Source organism: Canis lupus, chromosome 2 (genome assembly GCF_011100685.1).
Source record: "Canis lupus familiaris isolate Mischka breed German Shepherd chromosome 2, alternate assembly UU_Cfam_GSD_1.0, whole genome shotgun sequence".
In the NCBI taxonomy this organism is placed as follows: domain Eukaryota; kingdom Metazoa; phylum Chordata; class Mammalia; order Carnivora; family Canidae; genus Canis; species Canis lupus.
This window is the reverse complement of record NC_049223.1, coordinates 63,956,592-63,972,011: the sequence shown is the minus strand read 5'-3', so window position 1 is coordinate 63,972,011 and position 15,420 is coordinate 63,956,592. Positions and strand designations below refer to the sequence as shown.

Below are 15,420 nucleotides of genomic sequence, written 5' to 3'. Positions count from 1 at the left end.
TGAACTATTTCACTGTTCGTGGACATTTGGGTTGTTTCTAGTTCAGGGATATCCCTGGGAGTAGTCCTGCTGGGAGATTCTGGTTCATGCTTGTGGTGAACTTGCTTGCCTCTCTATCTGTAGGGCATGCCCCTGAGAGCCTAATCGATAGATCCTCATGCAATAGTTTATGGTCAGCTTCAATCGATGGTCTTCCTTAGTGGTTGTACCCATTGCCACTCTAACAAGCAAGGTAGATTTCTCTTTTCTTTTTGCTCCCATTTTGTCTCCCTCTTCCTTCCCTTTACTTATCCATCCAAGTCATTGCATTACCCACCACGTCTGGTCGGGGCCCTGGGTAGGTATCTAATGCTAAAAAGAAGTCCAAGTGCCTGGCTCCTCTTCTCCCCTAGTTCAATAAGCAGATGGATGAGAACCCCTCCGCAGCCCCGCCCTCAGGTCTCCAAAGGTCAGAGGTGGCACCCAACCCTTCTCTCCTGGGAAGCCATGTGGCAAGGCTTCTGGGGGTGGGGGGCTGCACCCCCTCCCCTGATACTGGAGAAAGGGCCCTGTCCCCATACCAAGGAGGCTTACTCCAGCCCCCTCCCTCAGGAGCCAGCAGGTTAAACCTCTGACCACAGGGGGTGCATTCCTGGCCCCCCCTTGCTCCTGGAGCTTCTGCATGCTGCCCTGTATTTGTAGGTAGCAGGTGCATTTTCATTGGTTTCCTTCTGATAGCCCCTGGAGGTGGGGGGCGGCCGCAGGAGGCCTCCTTCCGCGCCTTTGGGTCTGTGTACTGCGGAAAGAGGATGCGGGAGCACTAAAGGGAACCCCAAGTGGGGATCCGCCCTGGGACCCCCAACCAACAGTGGCACGGGGGCTGGAGGAGCGGGGAGACAGGTGGCCGCAGTAAAGAAGGCAGCGAAACGTCAGAGCCTTCCCAGCAAAACTTTCTTCTTAGTATTACTTCAAACCGCTTCAAACAGCTTTTTTTTTCTAAGTCTTTTTTTTTTTTTTTTTTTTTTTTTGGAGAAATGCTCTCAATTTTCTCTTCTCGGCGCTCCGAGGAAGCTCCCGGAGCGGCCTGTGTGGCAGCGCCATCTGCTGGCCGCCTCTTAAATTGCGTCCTGAGATCCCGCCTAGGTCCTGCTCCCCCGCAAGTGCCTGATGCAAGCGGGGGACCGAAGAGGTCAGTGCCCTTCGGTACAGGAGTGACCAATAAGACTCTGGCCCATGTTCATTCTTACTAAGAACAGTGGAAGGTACTTTAAGCCGTGGACACCACGTCTGCTCTTTCCCACTGGCAGTCGTTTCAAAGTGTTAACATCCCGGGGATACAGGAGGTTCCCAGAAATGGGCATCTCTGTGCTCAGCTGGGAGAGGAGGGACTTAGCTCTCCTGGAGAGAATTCAATAACATCAAAACCATGCAAAGTGTTTATGAATCCGGAACACCACAGTTAGTAATTGCCTCGAGGTTGTACACATACAAAAAGACACAGGATCCACGTTTGCAACAGCGCCGCCTGGAATGGGGAAAATGGGGAATGTTAGAAGATGGTTAAGAGAAATTAAAAACAATGTGGAAAAATATTATATATTATAGGGACGTGCTCATGACATAAAGACAGAATTGAATCATACTCCAGTCATACTTTAATTTTATTATACGCAGTATGACACTATCACGGTGGATACATGTCAAGGGGGGTTACGTTCAGCCAAAGCCATAGGAAGCACACCACGGTGAGGGAGCTGTAATGTCAGCTGTGGGCCCCGGGTGATGGCGATGGGACTGCACAGGTTCATCAGTTGTAACAGATGTATCAGGCTGGTGAAGGATGTGATCGTGGGGGAAGCTATGTGCATGTGGGGACAGGGGCTATGTGGGAAATCTTGATTCTCTCCACTCCGTTTTGCTGTGAACTGAAAACTGATCTAAAAATAAAAGTCTATTTTAAAATTTGAAAAGCAGATTACAAAACAATATGTTAAAACTTATTTCTGTTGAAGGCTTGGGCAAACTAACTATGGTTGCCACACTTGGGGGGCAGGATGTGCCCTGCTGGCCCCTCAGGAAAGGCCCTGGGGGTGTTTCCTACGTATCCTGCAGATGAGGGGCTTCACGAGGCCCTGGGGGGTGTGGGGGGAGCCACTGGGGTTGCCAAGAAGGGCGCTTGCTGTGAGCCCAGTGTTGCTACAGCCATCTTGTCACCAGGAGGAGGGCTTGTCGGGAGGAAGCTGCGAAGCCAGGAAGCAGAACAGAGAAAGAGAGAAAGTGTAAGTGAGCGAGGGACCAGATGACAAGGTTTGATTCTTTGGATCCAAGTTGGCTTGCAGCTCGTCTATTCCTAGACTTTTCAGATAATAAATTCCTCCCCTGGGTTTCTGTTGCTTGTAACCAAAAGGGTCTGTGCTCCCTAAACACAGGCTCCCCGCTTGCTCACTTTGCAATGAGCCAGTCCCTGGAGATGGATGATGACACACAGGGGGCTGGCCGGGCATATCTGGCAGCTCTTGGAACCCTTTCTCACAGGGCAGCCCCGCCAGGGTGGCACATCGGGGAAGGGAGCGCCCTGGGCCTGCCCCCTTTCTGGGCCCGGGGCCTCAACTAAGGGTCCCCAGAGATGGAGGAGGCTCCTGCCACAGGAGAGCTTCTACTTTACCTCGGCCTAAAACTCTCGCCTCCCCACGCTCCAGTGACTTCCCCCTTGGCCTCTGCTGTGGCTCCTTTAAACACCTCCTCCTCTAAGGAGCCTTCCCTGATTATCTGGCTGAGTGAAACCAATCTGTCTCAGCTTCCTTTTACTCTGCTCGGTGAATGACTCCCTTCTAACCTCAATGAGGTTAGCACTGGGGCTGTGCCGTTTCACTGCTGTGTCCCCAGTTCTCAGCAGGGTCTGACAAATAGAGTGTCATCAATTGCTGTTTACCAAGAAGATGAGACTAGGCACAGATTGATGGATAAGGATGATGGTAAGAGCCTATTCTGGGTGCAGGGCCTCTTTGGGGCAGCAGTATTTTCTTGCTCATACCAGGGGGAGCACGTTGACACCAACCAGAGGACATGCTGAAGGTTTGGGTTTTGACTGAGCTAGAATTTTCCTTCTAATTGAGGGTCTGACCTGAAATCGAGTATGAAGCCAGGGGCTGAAGCCTAGGTACTGCCTCCCCAGTGGGGTGTGGAGATCTGAGGATGTCAACCAAAGTCAAAACCAGGCCCCCCACTGAGGAGCTGGAAAGCCAGCAGGGCTAAACACAGGGCTGAGGGTGGGAGACCAGGGCCACTGGCCAAGCAGCAGGGAGCAAGACCCCAGAGGGTAGGGGCAAATGCACAGACAACATTGAATGATCCAGTCCACATGGTTAGAAACTTCTTTTCTTTCCTCCTGAGTCCATCAAAGAGAAGGCTCAACTTGGGGATAACGCGTCCCAAACACCCATCTCTCTGTCTCTTTTCACAAAGAACCTCTGGCAGCCTCACATTCAAGGCCGGCCTCAGACCAAGGCCTGTGAGGTGTACTAACAGCAATAGGTTTCATTGTGTTGATTTTTATAGCGATCTTTCTAACTATAGCAAGTGACTCTGAGTTTCCATTTAGAGTGGTAATCAGTAATCGGAAGAGTCTTTTTCAAATAAATTTACATAAGTGCAAGGGGGACTGCTACCAGGAAAGTAGCAAGTGGATGACAGCACAGGTGGCGGCATTGTGGGCCCCCAAAGGGTGGGGGTGTGTGGCTGAGTGGGGAGGATGCTGGGAAGGCAGCTCTTTGCAGTTGCTGCAGGAGGGACAGGAAGCATCTGGAAAGCTCCTGAGCAAGTACCCCTCCCCCACTGGCAGGTGGGCTTGGAACTGGTTTTGTAGCTCCAGGGCAGAGTTACAGCCAAGGGAACATCCAGAGGGAAGGGCATGCTGGCCCAGCCCACCGGAACTGAGCCTCCTGGCTCCCTGGCCCTGGCCCCAGCCTTGAGACTGACCCCATGCCCCCAGGTCCAGTGGGGTGACCTCCCCCACCAATGGTCTCTTGGAAACCCAGTCCAGGATCATTCTGTCTGCCCTTCCTGGAGCTGTCTCTGTCTCACTGCCTGTTTCCCACCTAGAAACAGAGAGGAGTGAAATGATCTCTAAGGGCCCTTTAAGGATGAGAGGACCAGGGACATATATCCCTACCCCCACCTCTCCCCTCTCCCCTCCAGAGTCAGGCTCAGGGAGGAAGACACAGGCTTGGGGTCATCACACAGGCCTGAGTTTAATTTCCTGCTCTCCACATTGTTAGTTGTGGGACCCTGGGCAAATCACTTCACCTATCAGGGGTCACTTGTAAAACGGGATGAGTATCTGCTGAACAGAGCCAGACAGGCAGTGATGAGGAGAGCCCTGGACACACAGTTGGGCTCCAGAAATGCTGAGGGACCTCTGGGTTTTTGTGCATGGGCAGCCACTGGCAGTGCTGTCTTCCCATCCTGGCTTGGGGTAGGGTGAGAGACCTGCATCCCAGGCACAGAGGCTCCTCAGGTCACCTGATCTCAGCTGATGGGAGGCCTTGCATGGAACAAGCCCCCTCCACTTAGGGCCCGAGTGCCCAGAGTGGGGTTCCTGGGTGTGGGTGAGGCTGGCATAGTGCTCCCACTCGGAGCTCCCTGGGTCCTGGGCTGGGGGGCACGTGGACAGGAAGAGGCCTGGGAAGGGAGAAGACAGGTGAGGCTTATGATCTCATGGACTCCTTCTACCCCATATTATAGGCTTTATTTTTTAAGATGTCATTTATTTGAGAGATAGCAAGAGAGTACAAACAGGGGGAGCAACAGAGGGAGAGAGAGAAGCAGACTCCCCACTGAGCAGGGAGCCCGATGTAGGGCTCAATCCCAGGACCCCAGGATCACTCCCTGAGCCAAATGCCAATGCTTCACTGACCGAGCCACCCAGGTGCCCCCATATTTTAGGCTTTTAAAAAACTTCTATGTACTACACACACATCAGGTATATGTGATCTTGAGACACATGCTCCCCCCATCCCACCCTGTTGCACCTCTGGAGTCAATGACTTTCTCCCTCAGTTGGCCTGAATCCATGTTGACTTCCCTCAGAGAGAACCTGTTTTTGAGGTGCCAGGTACAAGGAACACCTGTACTGGAGACCACTATACCATGACCTCTCTGCTTGAAGTACTTTGGGCCACACTGTGTGTGTTCAGATGCCAAGCCTTATAGTTCAAATCCTAGGAGGAAAGTCCCACCCCCTGCCTTGCACCAAATCTGATTTCCTCCATTTCCTGATTGTCCCTTTCTCTGTTTCTGGTTTCTTCCACATTGACCCTTACATTGGGAGCTGCCTCTTTTCTCTCCCAGCTTCTGACTGGAAATCCCTAGGAAACTTCCTGTGATGGGCATTTTTTCCCCTTCTGAGGGCATATTTCGGGCACCTGATAGTTGATGGTGTTTTTCCATTTGATGAAATGACTTACAAAATCAGCAAGGTCTCCTTCACCATCAGAAATAGAGTCACAGCCTTTTATATTTCCACCGAACACTTTAATTTTCTCTATGCCCAGAGGTCCAGCATTTCCCAAAGTGTCCTCCTCCCTGAGCAAATTGAGAGATCCCAGGCTTTCTCTGTCGCAAGTGTCAGGCTGTTTCTCGCCTCCAGGGTCAAGCCTGATTGCCACACAGCTGCTGCCACACAGTGTCGCTATTGAACACATTCTGATGCAGTTTGGTGACTGCCCAGTCACTGCTACAGCAATCTCCTTGCTGAGCTGGATCCCTGTACAGACCAAACTGGTGCTCCATTGCTAAGATGTCAAGTTACAGGCTCTTTATTTCACTCATAAGCTCAGCCAGATGGTTTAGGTCTTTAGGGACTTCCAGAGTCAAACACATATTGCCCCAAACCAGTCTGTACCATTAGCTCCAGTGTTGAACCTAGGTTATAGGTCCAGGCTCCTGGTGTCCTTTCCTGACAGTGGACTTCAGTCAAGGGCAACCCAACCCATCAGAGAGGTTCCAAGAACATTGCCCCTCAAATGGGGAGGCATTAAACATTCAGTCTCTGTTCTGTCCAGAGGCTCCACTGGGTATCATCTCCCACCTCCCTCCGAGGCTCTGTCTACATAACTCAAGGAGCCCCTTCAAGGGCCAGTGCCTTATAATTGAAAACACACCTGGACAATGAGTTATGGCATCCTAGCCAGAGAATTGTTGGCAACTTCCTTTCCTCAAAATGCCTTGTTTCACAGACTCTTATGACAGGATGCTGTTCTGGCCCAGCATCTTTCTACCCTTTCAAGGGTGACATACCTCCCATCCCAGGGATGAAGCTGGCTTTGAGGAGCAGTGGGTGAGCTTCTGCTTTGCTGAGCCAGGTCCACAGGCTAAGAGGAAGAGCTGGAATAGTTAGGATAATGATGGGGATCTTTGCAGGCAATGTCAAGGAAGGAGGAACAGAGAGGAAAGACAGGACAGCTGGAGAGAGCCATCTGTAGGAAGGGGGTTAAACTTTGTCCATGGCGTGCAGTGTAAACCTTCCCTCCAGCTACCCACAAAAGCATCAGAAAGCTGGAGCTTACTCTCCAGCATTTTGCCAGCTGGGTTTGTGGTTTTGCGGTGAAGTGAGCTTGGTATCAAAGGGACACAGGACACAAGCAGAGGCTTCCAAGTCCCCCAACCCCCCCGGGGAGGGGCACTTCTGTTCAACACAGATGGGGACATGGAGGACCAGGGGAGGGGCTGGGCCAAGGTCACTCAGCAAGTTAGAGCCCCAAGCGGCTCCTCCCACCAAACATGAACCCCCAAACAGCCGGCTGAGCCATGGTGAGCCCCAATCTCCAGCCTGCCTTCCCAAGGGGCTCAGTACAGATATTCCCGCACGGTGAGTTCCTTCAGGGTGAAGCCCCAGGGGCTGGGCTTGCGGAGCTGGCACTCCTGCAGCTTCTCCTGCAGCGACACGAAGTCCTTGCCCAGCCCATAGGCCAGGCGGATCATGGCCTCCAGCAGGGGCGCGTAGTAGCGGTGGCCCTCCCGGGCCTGCAGGCACTGCAGCGCCCTCTCCCCCGCCGCCAAGGCCTCGGCTGGCCGCTCAAGGTCGCGGTGGCACACCAGCATGGCACAGAGGGCCGGGACCACCATCACGGGGCAGTGGGCCGTCAGCTTCTCCTGCAGGGGCACGACGCGCACCAGGATGTCCAGGGCGCGGCCGTACTGGCCCCCGCGCAGGCAGCCGAAGGCCTCCCGGAGCTCGGGCCGCGTCAGGAAGTCGATGAACTCGCGGGAGCGCCGGACACAGCGGATGGCGTAGAGCAGGCTCAGGTACTCCTTGAAGGCCAGCTTGCGCTCGGAGATCATCTCCGCCGTGAAGTTGCCCATCAGGTGCTTCTTGGGGAAGACGATGTCTTCCATCTCTTCCCGGAACGTCTTGAGGAGGTTTTTCTGGAGCATCTCAAAGTCTGAATAGCGCCGTTCCAGCACAGCTTTGTTGCTGTCAAAACTCCCTGTCTGGATGACGACGATTTGGTACATCTGCGGTGCAGAGAGAGAGAGAGAGAGAGAGAGAGAGAGAGAGAATTTGACTACATCCTAATAGAAGGTTGTAACTGACAGAGTGAGCCCCGGCAAATAAAACTAATGATGATGATCATTTAAAGCAGATCGGAAAACAGGTTATCGTTACTTGCGATTCTGTTTTAAATTGCCACCAGCTGCTGCTGAGCTATAACTGCAGCTGGTGACAAGAGGCCGCCCGAGAATAACAAACAGGGCAGCATGGAGGCGTCTCGGGGGACCAAGACCACAGGAATAGGTGGTGCCGGGGGTCTGGGGGTGCTCCCGGCTTTCCATCATCAAAACTGGACCTCGGGTTCCTGTACCGGGGAGCTTAGGTTAGATCTGCATTTCCCGAGTGTGCGACACTTGAGGGGTGGTTTTAGGTGGTATGTTGGCGGTGATGTCCCGTGGTAAGAAAATGATTGCTTTTTCAGATCTCTTCCAGTTAGAGAATACTGGTTAAGGGCACAGGCTCTTTGGGTTATAATTCCAGTCCTGCCGCAGTCTAGCTGTGTAGGTCTTAGGTACGTTAGCCACTATGGGCCTCGGTTTTTGCATCCATGAAATAGAGATAATAACAGTACCTCACTCCTCGGGGTGAGGATGCCATTATAGTTAATGCACTGCAACCACAGGGGTGAGGGGGGCTCTGTTCAACACGCAGTCAGCACCCAGTGTCAGCTGTTGTTATTTCAGTCCCAGTTGAGGGAGCAACGCACAGAGAAGGGTTGAGCGTGGCTCCTACTTGGATGTGAATGCCTTGCCCCAGCACAGGTGGAAATTCTGTTTCAACAAAGAGAGTAGCCCCTAAGCCCAGCGCTTGCCACCAGCCGTGGCCTAACCAGCTGGAATCTAATGACAGCACTTAGCTTTCCTCGCATTTACTCTAACGATGACCTTCTCTTTATGCTATGAGATACCGGTTTCCTCTCAAAAGATACTTATTTCATGTTTTTAAAAGGTGATCTGATTTAAAGAAAAATAGGCTAATGATTATTATCTATCATTATGTTAGATAATATGTAATTATTAATAATATCAGTGATTGGTGGTATCAACTATCGTGTTGAAGGGACACATAGATGGCTAGTTCTGGATGACATGGAATTCATCTGGGTTAGTTCCTTCTCAGGATTAGGGACCGTGACTCACACATCTCTGATTGCCAGTACTTCACACAATACCCAGTGCAAAATCTTGCTTTTTGAAGCCTCTGTTAGAACTCTGTGGGTCCAAGGGCGTTGGGCCCATATCACAGTGGGGAAGGCTAAGGCTCCACCGACTCACCCAGAGTTGGGAGGGAGGTGGTGCAAGGCACACCATCCCCGCCTGATCTTACCACAAACTTGGAGACTTTTCTCTCCTCGATGCGGGCGGACGCGACCTCGAAGAGCAGCTTGACGCGCCTCCAGCAGCGCTTCTCCTTTCGCCAATACTCCTGCAGCTCCCCGGTGGTCATGCTGGAGTTGGGGCTGGGGCTGCTGTGGGCGTCTGCAGAGGACAGCACCCTTTAGGCACTTGCACCAGGTCAGTGCATTTTGGGGACAAGGGTCTGGGGAGACGGCTGGGTCTGTCTGGGATGGGGGTGTCCAAATCTGGAAAAGCCATCCTACCCCCTCCCCCACCCCGCCCCCGCCCGCCCAGACTCCTGCGCCCACCTGGCTGCAGCACAACCTGAGAGCCCATCCTCTCCCCCCCGCTGGATTCTCCATTGCGAGATGCGGTACATTTGTGTTGCACCATCCACTTCCAGCCTGCAGATTGGCCCCTGGTGAGACCCACGCTCCCGACACCCAGCACCCGAGGATGGAGGCTTGTTGCTTTCTGTACGCTCTGCTCCCTATGGCACTGACACGGTGTGGCCAGTGTGGCCGCCGGGCTCCTGAGCACACATCAGCGACCAGTGGAGGGAGCTAGTGAGGATGATGGGCTCCAGTCCCACCCCACCCCCCCACCCCACCCCCAACTCCCAACTCCCAGTGGGATCCTCCCTACTCTCCTCACCTTCTCGCCACCCCGTGCTCTTGCTTGCACCTGCTACTCTTTCTGCCTTTAATGCAACCTTCCTATTTGCTGACCTGGAAAACTGTGTTCCTTAGACCTCACTTGGCCATGTGCCGCTCTGATCATCTTGGGAAAGATTAGAATCCTTCCCCAGCGAAATGCACAGATCATTGTGCATTTTATTTTCAGGGAAATGGGCCCAGGGGCCCTTCTCCACTGTGTCCTTCAAAACACAGCCCTATGTCACTTTAACCCCTCACTTCAGAGTCAGGGCCTCCCACCTACCGGTTTTGTGACATCTCTAATCATTTCTCACAGAGCTGTTTCCCCACCACACCGAAGGGCAGCAGCATTGGATTTGTTTCCGTTTCCCCAGGGCCAAGGACAGAGCAGGACCTACTGAAGGGCTGCATGAATGAGTACATCAATCTGCTCCAGGAGATGACGCTACTGTGGCCACCGTCAGCGCTGGGCCGTGCTGCTTGGCACTCACTGCTCTGAAATGTCCCACTGGCTTCCTTCCATAACTCTCACTCCGAGGGCCTTCTCCAGCCAGAGCAGCCTGTTCTGGAGCTTCCCTTGGAGGATGAAGGATGGGACTGGTGGGTAGTAGTAGTCTGGCCTCCTTGCCTCTTGGATGGGACACCCCGAGATATGTTTCACACGTCTTGCAAAGGACCCCTGTGGGGACTGAGTCCAGTCACCCCACAGCAGTAATCAACACCTTGTCCTGGCCTCCTCCCCTTCTTTTCCTCGATTTACCACTCCCCTGCTATGATGCCTGGGACCATCTCCCAGAAAAATAATTGGCACCGAATTCTCGTGTCGTTAAGAAAGCTGCTCCCTCACCTGTGGCACCTCTCAAAATGCCCACATTTGTATTTCAAACATCTTCAAACCTCTATCTCTGACCAAGCCCCGAGCCTCAAGCCCACCTAAGTGCCCTTCAGATCCTGGACACGGGAAGTCTTGGCCAGCGGCTGATGCTTCCTGCGTGGCCCCCACAGTGCACTTGGCTATGGGTCCTGTCCGTTCAGGGCTCCCGGGGTGCTCAGGACTTGCCATGCTCCAAGGCTGCCAGGGGGACAAGAGACAACAGTGAGTTCCCAGTCACGTTGGGGTTCCTGGGGGGCCCTGGGGTGCTAGGGTCTATATCATAGTCCCTACTACCAAGCCCTCCACTGCTACACTTAGCAGTCCACCCAGCTGCCACACACGAGGCCTGGGTCTGCCCCTATACTGGACTGATTAGCCCAAGGCCTTCTCTTCTTGTTACGATGCTATCATCAAGTTTTCTGAATCTTAAATGTGGTGATTTCAAGCAAAGGTAGTGGCTTTAGGGATTACTCGGGAGAAAGCTGCCAGCTTGTCCTGAAGAGCATCCCAACACTCCATTTTATGTTCAGGTGTAGATAAAATCTCAGTGCCCATAGCAAGGGTACCAGGATGTATCCTTCCCATTTCCCTCTCCCTCTCTAAGCACACCCTTACTGACGACTTGTTGCACACACTTCATATTGCACCCAGGTTCTTCATATCCACTTATTTCACACCCACAAAAATCTGTCGTGACTCCTAATCACAGAAGAGGAAACTGAGGTTTAGTTGGCCCCAGGTGACACTGCTGATGAGCGTGTCCCACAAGCAGAGCCGAATGTCTGTGATGTGTCAGCTCGTGCGCTCAGCACTCAACACCCACTCTCTCACTTAACTGACTCTGTGTGCAGAAGGACTGTTATCTCCATCTTATGATAAAGCGACGGAGACTTGGAGCCACCCACGATCCGACGGCTAGGAGTTGGTGGGCAGGACGCAGAGGGAACCGTCCTCGGGGCCAGGGGGAGGGCAGCCAGCAGGAGTGCTGGGGCAGTTTATGCAGGAGCTCTGTCTGTGACCCAGATCCATGAACGGGATGACCTGGTGCTTGCACTTGAGTGTGCCTCAGTTTTCTATTAAGGTGGGTACAAGAACGGAACCTGCCTTCACAGGGCTGGCATGAGGGTTAAGTCGGGGAGACCACGCAAAGTAGCAGCAGCTCAGCGCTCCGCACGTCCCAGGCGTGGTACAGTAGCCCCTGCTATTCATGCCTGACACAGGACAGTACTTTGAGAAATATTGGAAAAGGCAATGACTCCTCATGAGGGTGTGAGTTGGAATAGAATTTAACACGTCTGAGACAAATTGGAAACCGGGATGCTGGGAGCGCCTGGGTGGCTCAGGCGGTTGGTTCACCTGCCATTCAGCTCAGGTCGTGATCCTGAAATCCTGGGATCGAGGCCCACATGGGGTTCCCTGCTTAGTGGGGAGTCTGCTTCTCCCTCTGCCCCTTGCTCCTCTCTCGCTCACTCTCAAATAAAATTTTAAACATACATACACACACAGACACACACACACACAACAGGACGATGGAAATACTAGCTCAGGTGGAGTGAAGAGCTGGGGCACTGCTTTGGGACAGAAATTCAAGATTAGAAGGGTGCATGTGACCTTAACCCTCTTTTTTCACAAGATCTGAGGACACCGCATGGGGCACATGGGGCAGAGCTGGGACTTGAACCCTGGTCGCCTCAGTCTGCTGCATTCCCACCCTTGTCTGAATCCTTCTGCTGACTGTGGCCTAGAGGGGCAGGACTACTGCTGCTGTAAGAGCCCCAGCCCTGTCCCTGGGCTGAGGGCCTCCTGGACAGGCCTGGCCTGGGGAGAGCTGAGGTCATCTGGGAGCTCAGGTGAAAGGAACCCAGGGCCATTCTCTAGGTGGCTCTGTGCAGTTGCCCAGTGCATGTCTCTCCTCCGTCCAACCTTACTTTACACAGATGGGAAACTGAAGCGACCAGTGAAGTAGGGGCATGGCCCCGGGCTGCACACACTTGAGTCTGCTAGAGCCTACACACCTCATTTGCTGCTTCTCCCCTTAAAGAGTCAGGCCTTCCATCCTGACCAGTGGTGAGTCTGTCTGCAAGTTATTTAGTATCTCCAGGCCGCAGGGTCCCTACCTGAGAAGTAAGGCCATAAGCCCAGTCATGGCAACAAGACTATGGATGATGGGGGACGGTTTCTCTATATACTGGTAGGTGCCCAGGAAAGGTGGTGAGCGGTCTACATGCTCTCTTCCCTAATGCGTGCTGGGTGGCCAGGGTTTGTGGAAGCCCAGTGTTTCCTGTGGGCACTCCCATGTACCTGCCTCAGTTAGCTCATCTGTAGAATGGGTGATGGCGAGCCTCAATTGTCCCAGCCCTTCCAGCTCTGCTATCCTGATCAGGCCACACTAGTGCCAGGTCAGTAGCAGGGCACAGTTTACCCAGAGACCCAGTGAGAGCCCAGGAATCATGGTCTTGGCTGGGTGCAACAGCAAAGCTCTAGCAATGCTGAGTATGAACCCAGGGCTTTGGATAAAAATCAAATTCAGCAACCAAAGCCAGTTCCCTTATGTTTTCTCTTCCAGGGTTGGCTGGGAGTCACCATGGGTGGAGGGGGTGGGGGAATGTGTGTGAAAAGAAGAATGGTAAGCATTGGTGCATGCGTGGAGTCTTGGGCATCTCTAGGCCTCAGTCTCCTCATCTCTGAAATGGGAAAAACAGTCTGTCACTCCAAAAGCTCTTTGGGGGCAGCCCGGGTGGCTCAGCAATTTAGCACCACCTTCAGCCCAGGGTGTGATCCTGGAGACAAGGGATCGAGTCCCACATTGGGCTCCCTGCATGGAGCCTGCTTCTCCCTCTGCCTGTGTCTCTGCCCCCCCCCCCCTCATGAATAAATAAAATCTTAAAAAAACAAAAACAAAACAAAAGCTCTTTGGAACAACCAGACATGAGGTTCTAAGGTTACTTCTCTCCCCTCTCCATACCCTGTATAGCAAAGGTTTCTAGATTTTATAAGAAAATCCTATACATGTTGGTGCTCTGAGGCGGGGGTCCCGTGCATGGCCCAGGAGACAGAGCGGCTTCCCAGCCCCCTCTCGGTCCAGCTGTGTACAGACATTCTGCTCCTTCCCTCTCGGGCCCTGAGCACCACTCCTCCCTCCGAGACCTGCCTGCCATGGCCAGGCCGGCTTCTGATAGCAACACTGAGCTGCCTTCAGAGCCCATGCTCCCTTCCTGGAAGGGCTCCACAGGACTTTCCATCAGAGTGAGACAGAAGATCCTGGACACTGTGGGTGGGCACACATTTGGGAATCTCCCAGGCGGGTTGGGGTGCCAGGAGCTTGTAACAAGCAGGTTTCCTGGCTCTTGACATCATAGACTCCCCTCTGGCCGGTCTGGGGATGGGCCCTGGATTCCACATTTTGCACAGGTTCCCCCAGGCTATGCTGACACAGGGGTTCCCTGGCACCACTTTTTGAGAAACGCAGGTGCTGTGATTCATTCCCCATCCTCAAGAGGAGTTGTAGAAATATCCCAAAAGAACTGAGGTGATGGAGGGTCAGGGAGCTGTTTTCTGCTCTATCCCAATGAGCTAAGGAGAGCTCCACACATCAAGGCTGTACGGACCCTTCTCTGTCCTGCCCTGCCCCCAACAGGTACTAGGGAGGGCCACAGGAGGAGGGTGCTCAGGCCTCAAAGGGCCGGGGCCCCACAGAGGTTAGGATCAAACACTGACCTGAGGCCTGTGGTCCTGTGTGGGTCCAGGGATCCGAGAGGAGTATCACATAGCTGCCTTCAGCTCTCCCCTCTCTTCTAGGCTCCAGCAAGGCTGCCGCTTCTAAGTTCCCCGTTTGAAAACAGGAAATAGGCTGTGTGACCTGCTCCTGGTGGCCCCAGCCCATTGGCTGGTGACAGATAGTATACTGAGCCCCACAGACAGGCGGGCCCCACGGGGCAGGGACAGGGCAGGATGGGGCAAGGCAGGGCCAGCCCCGAGGGATCCGGTTCTGAGGGATCCCGTTGGGCTTCACACAGCCTTGCAGCTAGCTTGGCTGTCCCTCAGAGTCCCAGATAATCTCTGGCATTCAAACAGCGTCTCCCACTCCTCTTTAACATTCAATATTCTACCCTATGAGCTAGGCCTGATGGGGGCCCTCATGCCCCATGAACGGATGGGGAGACTGAGCTTTGGAAAACAGGGCTGGTGGGATGCAGAGCCAGCATGTGATGTGGAAGAGAAATGGGGTAAACTCACAATTCCATTTGGTGCCTTTCTCTGGGCAAAGCTGCATTCAACACTCCCAACAGAAAGTACCAGGGAGGGACGCCAGGGTGGCTCAATGGTTGAGTGTCTGCCTTTGGCTCAGATCGTGATCCTGGGGTCCTGGGATCGAGTCCCAAATCAGGTTCCCTGCTGGAAGCTTGCTTCTCCCTCTGCCTGTGTCTCTGTCTCTTTCTTGGTGTTTTTCGTGAATAAATAAATCTTAAAAAAAAAAAAAGGAAAAGAAAAAGAAAGTACCAGGGAAGTCAGCCCAGAGGTCTGTGATGTGGTTCACAGCCACTAGGTGTGTATGGCGTGAGGGCAGGAGACTGGGACAAAAAAAAAAAAAAAAAAAAATAGAGCCTTGCCAGCCCCCAAGAAGGCCATCATGTTTTTCTTCTGATCTATGACCCCTTCTTCCCCATTAGAGACAGTCACACTCCTAATTCTGATGGGGGTCACTTCTTTGCTTTCCTTTGTAAATTTATGACCTATGAACAGGACACCTTTCCCACTGAAACAACAGAACTTAATTTTAATGATTTTGGAATGTTAGGTAAATTGAGCCATGCATAGTGTTTGTATGCTTTGGTGTCTTGCTTCCTTCATTCAACATTTCTGTGTATAAGATTCCTCAATTTGTGTGTGTGTGTGTGTGTAGCTGGAGATTTTCGTTTTCGTTGTTGTGTTGCTACATTATTTGAATACATCATTATTTCTCCTTTTTTGGGGTGTATGTGGGGGTCTGTGAATACACATTCGGGTTGTTTCTAGCTAGAG

General features: G+C 52.9%; 1 protein-coding gene across 1 annotated transcript; it reads right to left on the bottom strand.

The window, feature by feature from the left end:
* Nucleotides 1–5,489: 5,489 nt before the first annotated feature.
* SNX20 (sorting nexin 20) lies at nucleotides 5,490–14,260 on the bottom strand. The gene is made up of 4 exons (XM_038531068.1): nucleotides 14,116–14,260; nucleotides 10,458–10,596; nucleotides 8,858–9,009; nucleotides 5,490–7,494 (listed from the first exon to the last, which is right to left on the bottom strand). Exons 2-4 carry the CDS (start codon nucleotides 10,585–10,587, stop codon nucleotides 6,826–6,828), a joined length of 951 nt encoding a protein of 316 aa, XP_038386996.1. The 5' UTR covers nucleotides 10,588–10,596; nucleotides 14,116–14,260; the 3' UTR covers nucleotides 5,490–6,825.
* Between the last annotated feature and the right edge of the window lie 1,160 nt (nucleotides 14,261–15,420).

Bases quoted from the DNA above. Each gene is read 5' to 3' on its own strand.
- SNX20 (XM_038531068.1), bottom strand. From the start codon at position 10,587: ATGGCAAGTCCTGAGCACCCCGGGAGCCCTGAACGGACAGGACCCATA. The intron at 9,010-10,457 runs GTGGGCTTGAGG...TGTCCTCTGCAG, and splicing joins AGGATCTGAAGGGCACTTAG to ACGCCCACAGCAGCCCCAGC. The intron at 7,495-8,857 runs GTAAGATCAGGC...TCTGCACCGCAG, and splicing joins GAAAAGTCTCCAAGTTTGTG to ATGTACCAAATCGTCGTCAT.